Raw genomic sequence first — 9,853 nt, forward strand, 5'->3', positions numbered from 1 at the left:
TCTCGCCCGAAGTCTCGCGAGTTCGAGATTTCGCGCGCGTTTTTTCGCATATTTTCGCATATTTTCGCATTTCGCATTTTTTCGCATTCGGCTGCTACTGACGGCGAGATCTCGCGAGATTTCGCCGTCCCTGTGCGTTTCCCCGCTCTGCACACACCGGACATCCCGCTCTGCACAGCGCATCTCCTGGCGGTCTTTTTCCACTGCTCTTGAGCCTTGTAAGTTCTGTTTTATTCCATTTCGTCTACCCACTAGCTGGCTATGATTCCTGGCTTCATTATCCCCTTTTCTCTTTTTCTCCTCTAGTGCTATTTTTGCTGCTCCGGTCGGGGTGACTAACCCCTGCCTTTTGCTACTTCACCATGTCTGTCAGAAAGAATTCCGTTACCTCTGTGGCCCCTAGTGAAGCCCCCCAAGTAGATCAGGGTTCCCCTGCGCAGGATAGGAGGTCCGAGGTGATCCACCCGGACGACCATGAGGTGGCACTGCAAAGATCCATATCTAATGCCATTATAACCGCCATGGGTTCGATGTCATCTGCATTGACCCAGTCTATATCTCAGGCCCTTATGGCGCGCCCTGCTACTACTACCCAGGTTTTGGTCCCACCTCCAGGACCACCTCCTATTGTCTCCAGAACACCTCAGATTGATGGGCCATCCCCATCCCAAGACAACGCGCTTCAGTCGCGTAAACGAGCTTGTACCCGCCAGGCAGAAAAAACGCGGGCATGGAAGACTGCCAGGTCTCTACCTGAGCCTAGGTCAGACTCTGATAGGAAGTCAGAGGAGGAGACTCATGACAACGTCTATGAATTGACGGATGAGGTGGAGGGCGATTTGGCGGATATTGCTGTGGATCCGGTTCGTAATCTAGACCCGGAAGCCCCGTTACTACAACAGGGATCAGCAGAGGATCTCTTATTGGATCCGTCTGGGGAACCGCTGTTTAACCCCGAGGAGCTGCATCATCCCCGCTCCGCGGAATGGATGCCCGCCACACATGTGGCGCAGTATATGGAGGCTCGCATACGCAATCCGCTTAGTAAGGAATCGCGTAATAAGTTGCGGGCGGAGTGCCCTCGTCCTTTAATACCACACAAAGTGTGCGAGACGCCATCAGTGGATCCAAAGATGGTCCAGTTTCTGGCGAAGACGGGGTTTAACCCCCGTAAAGGGCTAGACGCGGCCCTTGAAGGCTGTCCAAGACAAGCTACTGGACATTACAGGTCCTTTAGCAAAGATTTTCGATTTGGCTGAGTCCGCTATCGCGGCAGGTAGCCAGGTAGACCCTATAGAATTGAGAGGTTGGGCCCAGCGAGCCATATGCGTAGCGGGTAATACCAATACCTCGCTCGCCATTGAAAGGCGGAAGGCAATACTAATTAAGATCGAGCCAAAGCTCTCGAACTTAGCATTGACTGAAGCGGGCAAGGACGCCCAGGGGTTGCTCTTTGGCGACTCTTTTATTAAAGAGCTAGGGAAATATGTAGGAGCTTTTACGGCTCTTGATAAAGCCCAGACTTCGATGCGTTGAGTCTTTCAAGGGCGTTTTTCCAACAGGGCCGGCAGTGCTAGGGGCCGACTGTCCGGCCGTTCCAACTTTCATGCCAGAGGTTCCGGCAGAGGCTCCTTTAATTATAGAGCATCCCTCCAGGATCAGAGACATCAGCCGTCCTTTTTTCCCTCACGAGGCGCTCCCTTCAGGTCACGAGGTTTCCGAGGGAATCCAGGCTCCCGTCGACCATTCGGTAAGTTATGTTCTTCGTCCCCCTCCTTTTTTAGACCATTTAGTCGGGGGCAGACTCCGATTCTTTTCTCATGTGTGGTCAGGCATAACCTCAGACCAATGGGTCCTTTCTACTGTGCAGGGGTTCACAATAGATCTGATTGCCGATCCGAGCTCCATCCCAGCCCCCCCTACGGTACCACTGTCCTATGCGGCACGGTCCCAATTTCAGAGGGAATTGTCGGATCTTCTGCAGAAAGGCGCGATCGAACGCGCACCGGAGAATCGTGGGGGTGTCATCAGCAGTATTTTCCTGGTGCAAAAGAAAGGGGGCCAGATGCGCCCGGTGATCAATTTGAAAGCCCTGAACAATTTTGTACAATACCGACATTTCAAGATGGAGGGCATCCATCTTTTGAGGGATCTGCTCCTTCCAGGCGATTGGTTGGCCAAGATAGATCTCCAAGACGCCTATCTCACGGTCCCAGTGTCCCCCTCTTCAAGAGACCTGCTGCGGTTCCTGTGGAACGGTCAGGCCTGGCGCTTCACCTGCCTTCCGTTCGGCCTGTCCTCCGCCCCCTGGTGCTTTACCAAGATCATGCGCCCAGTGGTGGCTTGGCTTCGCAGCAGAGGTGTTCGTCTGATCGTCTACCTGGACGATATCTTGATCATGGTCCAATCACGGGCTCTCTTGTTGAGACACCTCCACTTGACGGTGACGCTCGTTTCCGACTTGGGGTTCATTGTCAACCAGGAGAAATCCTGTTTGACCCCCTCCAGATCCATAGAGTTCTTGGGTTTCCAGGTGAACTCGGAAGAATTATCCCTCAGTCTTCCACTCTCGAAAGTCAAGGCTATCCGCAAGGAGTTGAAGCATGCTCTACGCCTACCTCAGATGTCGTTGCGGCATTTGGCAAGGATAATCGGACTTCTGGCCTCCTCAATACAGGCCATTTTCCCAGCCCCCCTCCATTATCGTGCGTTGCAGCGCCTCAAAATTGCTCACCTTCGGTCGGGGGCCTCTTACGCAGATTTGGTCTCATTAGATGCCGAGACGACGGACGAGATGAGATGGTGGATCCACAACCTGTCAGTGTGGAATGGCAGAGCGATCGTGGGTCCCCAACCGGATCTGATCATAGAATCCGATGCGAGCCTGCACGGATGGGGAGCACATTGCAGTGGTGTGTCCACGGGCGGTCCATGGTCTCCAGAAGAATCCCATCTTCACATCAACGCCCTGGAACTCCTAGCAGGGTCGTTTGCCATTCGCAGTTTTGCCAATGGTGTGGTCAGCTCAGCCATCAGGCTCCGCATGGACAATATATCTGCGGTCAGGTACGTCAATTGTATGGGTGGCACACGGTCGGTGGTTCTGACCCATTTGGCGAAGGATTTCTGGGAATTCTGTCTCGACAGGAACATCTCTGTGGTGGCCGAGTACCTTCCAGGCCTTCACAACACTCTGGCGGACTGGAGTTCTCGCTACATATCGGACTCCAGCGACTGGAAGTTAGACGAGACGGTTTTTTCTGCTATTTCTTCTCTGTGGGGTCCCTTTGCAGTCGACCTCTTCGCTTCCCGTTTGAATACCCAACTGCCCAGGTTTTTCAGCTGGAGGCCGGATCCCTTGGCGGAGGCAGTGGACGCTCTGCTTCAACATTGGGGAGGAGCGTTGATGTACGCATTCCCTCCCTTCGCGCTCATTCCACGAGTGCTCCTTCAGGTTGGTCAGCAGTTGGCGAACCTGGTTCTGATTGTTCCGTTTTGGAGGACCCAGTCCTGGTTCCCTCAGATCCTGGAACTTCTAGTGGACTTTCCGTTTCTCCTTCCCACTCAGGTGTCACTACTCCAAGGGCCTGCAGGAGAAGTTCACCCACTCCTGCAGAACGGGTCGCTACGCCTCCTAGCTTGCAAGATATCGGGAGTCCAGGAGGAGGCGCTGGACTTTCAGGAACAGCTAGGTTCTTATTGGACTGCGCTTGGGCGCCCGGGACGAGACGGGCTTATCGAGCCGCCTGGGGTTCTTGGTCTCGCTGGTGCGTCGACCGGACTCTGGATCCCGTTACGGCCCCTGTCAATTCCATCTTAGCCTTTTTATCCTCACTTTTTGAGGCAGGGAAGGCTTACCGCACCATCAATGTCTTTAGGTCAGCAATTTCCTCCAGACACAACGGTGTCGACGGCCGTCCAGCGGGTCAACACCCCCTGGTCTGTCGTTTACTCAAGGGTTCACGTTTGGCCCGACCACCTCGGCCACGGTTTTCGTCTACCTGGGATGTGTCGGATGTCTTGCAATTTCTAGTCAGTTGGCCCTCAAATGAGCTATTGTCGTTACGTCAGTTATCGGCCAAATTGGTCACTTTATTCTGTTTAATCTCCTGTAAGAGAGTTTCGGATGTGCGTGCTTTGGATTGGGACGCCAGATCCTTCACCCCGGAGGGGGTCCACTTTAACATTTCCCGTCGCACGAAAACCAGTATCCGGTCGGTCTCTTACCCCCGTTTTCCGACTTCTCCACAGCTATGTCCTGTAGCGTGCTTACGCGAGTATGAGGACAGAACCCGTCCACTGCGGTCTCTTTCTCTCCCCCACTTATTCATTTCGTTTCGCAGCCCGTTTGCTCCGGTTACCAGTGTTACGTTATCTCGCTGGGTCAAGTGGATTCTATCCCTTTCCGGGATTGATACGTCTATCTTCACGGCACATTCGGTCCGCAGTGCGACAGCTACGTCCATGACGTTATCTGGGGCTCGTTTGGAGGATGTTATGAGATTGGCGGATTGGTCCAGATCTTCCACTTTCCGGGAGTTTTATTTCCGACCGGCATCGCATGCTTTTGATTCTATAGTGGCTCAGCTTTAAACAAGCAATAGGAGCCTCCGTGTCTTGTTATAAAATTATGGGATTTTACTAAAGTATGACGTAAAGTCATGATTTTATTAAAGACACGGAGGCGAGTATTGCCCTCCCTGGACCCACCCCTTGGGGTTTTTGACGTAAGTATGTTTTGTTGATTTACCGTATGGTCAGAATTTTAAAGTTGTTACTGTGTTTCCAACTAGTGGATCCTATGTTTCTAATGCACTGGATTATGCTCTTAGAAGGTTTTTCTCTTATTTCCTTTTTTCCTAGGTTGAGAGGCTTACGGCTTCATGTTTTAGAGTTACACAGTTCCGGTCGGAGGTCCAGTTGTGGCGGTCCAAGCCGACGAGTTCAAGGGGTTTTTTCGTTACCCGGTGGTTTCGGCGTCTGTTGTTCCGGTTGACCAGCGCTGTTTGAGACACAAAGAAAGAGGAAGAGCTCAGACAGACAAGGAAGGATATACTGGGATAAGGGGGAGGAGTCTGTTACCATGGTTTCTTTTTTGTATACCATTTTCTCTCTTTGCTGCTATGGTAGAAGTAAAGAAAGGTTAAAGCAATACTCGCCTCCGTGTCTTTAATAAAATCATGACTTTACGTCATACTTTAGTAAAATCCCATAATTTGCTTCCATAATTATTAGGGGGCATCATAAAAGCTGCTGAAATATACGGCACGTTTTGATAATGCAGTGCCATAAAGAGTGAGGCACGGCGGAGCTTTCTCTCTATCCCTTCAGAGAGTCAGGCTTTTATAAATGGGTTTTCTCAGTACTTGGCCAGATTCATTATATGCGGTATGTCATAACAAAACCAGGTCAAGAATAAATAATTTCATCTTAATGTCCTAGATCTTACTTTTACTTTTTCTATTTCTGTACAAAAATATCACAGAATCATTTGCCTCCAGAGGCAGAATAGTACAGATACATTAGTATGACTGAAGTCTTTAATCCATTAGATATCACATCCCTCATCATTTATGTCCCATCCTGGAGAAATATACTGCTCATTGCTCATGTGATGAAATCAGGGCATCAGTGGATCTATCAATAATGCAAAAACTCCTTGGTTTTAAAGCGGGTATCATTGTTTCCTTTACTTCCTCTTTCATGGTGACCCTTCTCCTTAAAGGGGTTGTCTGACCCCTTTTAAAATTAACCTGGCAGAATGTCTGCTTATAAGGTGAAGAAAAAACCTTGATTCAACTGCTAGAAGTCCCTCCGATCCAAACACTGTCTGGTCCCGGGACTTCCGACCCCTGACATACTGGAAGTGAAGTCCATTGTTCACATGACTGTAGCGGTCACGAGGGCATGTCCGAGGATTAGATACAGGAGCTCTTCATACAGTATAGTATGCTTCAATACACTGCCTCAGCAGACCATATCACACAGGATAAGCTTAGATACATTGGCTGCAGATACGTTTCCTCAGCGGCACGTTTAGATACTTTACATTATGGCAATGATCAGGAGCACTCATATTTTGTGCATCTTTGGCCTTGATGTATTATAATGTGTTATGCTTATAAAATAAAATTTGGATATTTTGCAGAACATGTCTGGTGCTCAGGGATGTTTTCCATCCCTCCAATCCTGAGCCCAGCACAAAAACCGAAAATCCTGAGCCCAGCGCCGTATCTTATGTTTGCAAGGAGAGAGCACAGCCTGCAGTTTAGAAAGATGACGCTGTCAGCGTTACATTATAGTATTTAATGCCCCTTTTATTTTGAATGATCATCTCCTTTGCAGCTCTAATAAGACAATTTCCTGCAGTCCATTACGAGTGCTGTTTATGCAGGAGAGGTGAATAAAATTAGTTAATAGCATGGATGACACGCTGTATTTTGGGGAATGAGGTCTGGTCATTGGCAGTGGAGTCTGATCACAAGGAGAGATTTATAATAAAACAGTGTCCAGGAAAAAGTAGCCGTGAGGTGTTGTCAGCTACTGCTCTCCATCACACATAGCTGGAGCCCTTATCTTGTATAATACATATCATTTTCAGCTCTGTTCTCCATCACACATACCTCGAAGTGTTCATTTTCGTTGTTCTATCCCAGCTTTTATTCTTCTAAACATGTCATCCATCTCCTAAGTCTCTGAAATCAAACACCCACAACCTGCAACGCATACAGTGGTCCTTAGAATTTTGTGAACCCATCTGAATTTTCTAAAGTTCTACAGAAATTTGACCTAAAACTACGGTACATGAGATTTTCACACAAAAACTAAAAGTAGATAAAGATAGAACCAAATCCTACAAATTAGTCAAAAATATTAGACTTTATCATTTATTTATTGAGGAAAATGATCCAATAACATGTCTATAAGTGACAAAAATATGTAACCGTTTAGGATTAGCAGATAATGTGAAGGTGTCAGTTGTCCTCAATCAGTAAGATGACAATCAGGTATGAGGCCTTTTTTATTTAAAGAACATAGTCTGATCTTTGTGGGGGTTTCAGCCAGCACAACCCTGTATGCAGGTGCACATTGCTATGGCGATCTTTGTGGAAGATAGTCTGATCTTTGTGGAAGCATATCATAGCACGAACAAAGGATTTTTCTGAGACCTCAGAAGAAGAGTTGTTGATGCTCATCAGGATGGAAAAACTTACAATACCATCTCATCTCTAAAGAGTTTGGACTCCATCAGTCCACAGACAGATTATATACAAATGGAGGAAATTTGAGATTTTTAACCACCCCAGGCGTAGTCATTTAACAAAGTTCACACCAAGAGCAAGGTGTGTAGTAGTCCGTGAAGTCACAAAGGAATCCAAGAGCACCTTTAGGCAACTAAAGACCATTCTCACATTATGCCAATATCTCCATCAGGAAGACACTGAACGACTATGCTGTGCATGGCAGGACTGAAAAGAGAAAGCCATAGATCTCCAAAAAAGAGCATTGTTACCCATCTACAGTTTACTAAAGATCACCTGGACAAGCCAGAAGACTATTGGTACAATGTTTTCCGGACAGATGAGACCAAAAGAGAATTAGTGTAAATGAAAAGCATTATGTTTGGTAAAAAAAAAAATAATCCCGCATAATAAACCTCATCCCATCTGTGACACACGTTGGGGGTAGGATCATAGTCTGAGCCTGTTCTGCAGCGTCTGGACCAGGATGGTTTGTCATCACTGATCGAACAATGAATTATAAATTATACCAGCAAATTCTGAAGGAAAATGTCAGGACATCTGTCCGTGAGCTGAATCTCAAGAGAATGTGGGTCACACAGCAAGACAACGCCCCTAAGCACACAAGTCGTCCTTCCAAAGAATGGTTTAAAGTGGAACAAATGTGAAGGTCTGGAATGGCCGAGTCACAGTCCTGACCTTAATCCAAAAGAAATGTGGTGGAAGGACCTGAAACAAGCAGTTCATGGTAGGAAGCCACCAACACAGAGCTGAAGCTGTTCTGTACAGAGGGACAAGCTAAAATGTCTCCATGTCAATGTGCAGAACTAATCAACAATTACTGAAAACAAGGGGTTCATGCCAGATACTGGAAGCAGGGGTTCACATACTTTTACCACTCACCTTAATAGATAAATATTTTTACTCATTTGTTTGATTTGGTTGTTTCTATCTTACATGAAAATCTGATGTAAGTTTAGGTCACATTTATGCAAAAATATAGACAATTCTGAATAGTTAACGATATTTTAGGCACCACTGTATATCTGCAACCTCCATCACACACATCAGCATCCTCCAAAAACTATATCCGCATCTAGTTACGCCACTGCCTCCAAACACAAAATATCCTCCATCCTCATCACACATCAGTATACTCCATCATGCCTATTAACAATTCTTTGCTATTCCAGTATTTACAGGCTATATCCTCCATCTTACGTTCCTCCTTGCAGAGTTACGCATACAGTTCTGTGCACGTATGCACATCTCCAGCCTTTAGCCTCCATCATACATACCTACAGCCTCTATTCCTCAAGCCTACAGCCTTCATGTATTGCAGTTAAGACACTTGTCTTGATTTGTGCAAGTTTTACAGCGGCTGGCAGAGGTTACTGCACCTTCCTAGTAAAAAAAAGCTATTTTATTGGATTTCAGATACATTTCATGTTGCGCTTTCTGTCTCGCTGACCAAACGTTGTGAGATCTGCAGCCTCCTGACATTTTCAGAACTGTAAAATTTTGAAATGGCAGCAGCGGTCACGTGGGGCGCCAAGCGCAACTTCTTCTACACATAAATGAGATGAGTGCTGGGAGAAGAAGATATGAGGGTTGCTTTCTGGGTCCGTGGAGATGTCAGGAACTACAACTCCCATTAGCAATAGGGCTTTTCCCCATCTTTGTGATGGTTAAACACTTACTATCTGGTTTAGAGTACTTTAAAGCTTTCAGACATAATATGCTTATAAGGGAAGAAGGCGAGAAGATTTCAATTAGAGGTCAGGATAATGATGTATTGACTATATCCTGGTAACATTGAATATTACATTTAGTTCATAGGAGAAGCTGCGAGCCGGGATGTATCTCTGTTATCTTTTTAAATAATTTTATTTGCTGGGGAACTTGCTGTGAGTTTCTGTTCTTGTCAAAGTCCGTGCATTTTCGATGTGTATTCTCCTGCAGGTCACCTTCATCATAACCAGAGCTGAGTTCTTCTCCTCTGTCATGCTTCTATAAATTCTCTTTATCTGTATCCTTGTTATAGAAGTTCTGGAAAGCTAAGAGACTCCCAATATTGTTCTCAGCTCAGAAGCCACAAGGGTTCTTTCTGAGGCCTTCAGTCTTAGTCTTCTATATCTTTAGTTTTTCGGCATTGTAGAAGCACACAATTCCTTGGACATTGGGTCTTAGAGTTGAAAATAATCTCTCATGGTGACGGATCTGGACAAGTTAAAACACATGGACGGCATAGAGTGAACCCCTCTATGTGCCAGAATGGAGAGCCAGTCTATGTGAGTGGCTTATGATTTGGCGATCCCACAGAGAACCATGCTTTACTTTCTAATTACTGTTCTCTGTTGTTGTAACTTGGATAATGGCTTGAAGGATTGTGTGTGTGTGTGTGTGTGTGTAGGGGGGGGGGGTGGGGTGGGGGGGTTAAAGGTCCAGGGTAAATACTGCTGTAACAGATGTGAGCATGGTGCCCATCTGGAAGCTCGTATTAGAGATCTGGAAGAGAAAAATGCAACACGGAGGGCAATCGACAATCTTGAGAGGAGCATACTGCGCACAGTTTGTGTGGTAGAGATCGAGGTTGGAGATATGGGTTATAA

General features: G+C 46.8%; 1 protein-coding gene across 1 annotated transcript; it reads left to right on the forward strand.

Moving 5' to 3' along the window:
* Positions 1-1,606: 1,606 nt before the first annotated feature.
* On the forward strand, positions 1,607-3,820 carry LOC122943934. Its single transcript, XM_044302074.1, has 2 exons — positions 1,607-2,052; positions 2,095-3,820. Exons 1-2 carry the CDS (start codon positions 1,607-1,609, stop codon positions 3,818-3,820), a joined length of 2,172 nt encoding a protein of 723 aa, XP_044158009.1.
* The last annotated feature ends 6,033 nt before the right edge of the window (positions 3,821-9,853 follow it).

The sequence above is a fragment of the Bufo gargarizans genome, chromosome 7 (genome assembly GCF_014858855.1).
Source record: "Bufo gargarizans isolate SCDJY-AF-19 chromosome 7, ASM1485885v1, whole genome shotgun sequence".
Lineage (NCBI taxonomy): Eukaryota > Metazoa > Chordata > Amphibia > Anura > Bufonidae > Bufo > Bufo gargarizans.

Coding starts and splice junctions, on each gene's coding strand:
- LOC122943934 (XM_044302074.1), top strand. CDS start 1,607: ATGCCAGAGGTTCCGGCAGAGGCTCCTTTAATTATAGAGCATCCCTCC. Junction 2,053..2,094: donor AGTATTTTCCTGGTGCAAAA/GAAAGGGGGCCA, acceptor TTTGAAAGCCCT/GAACAATTTTGTACAATACC.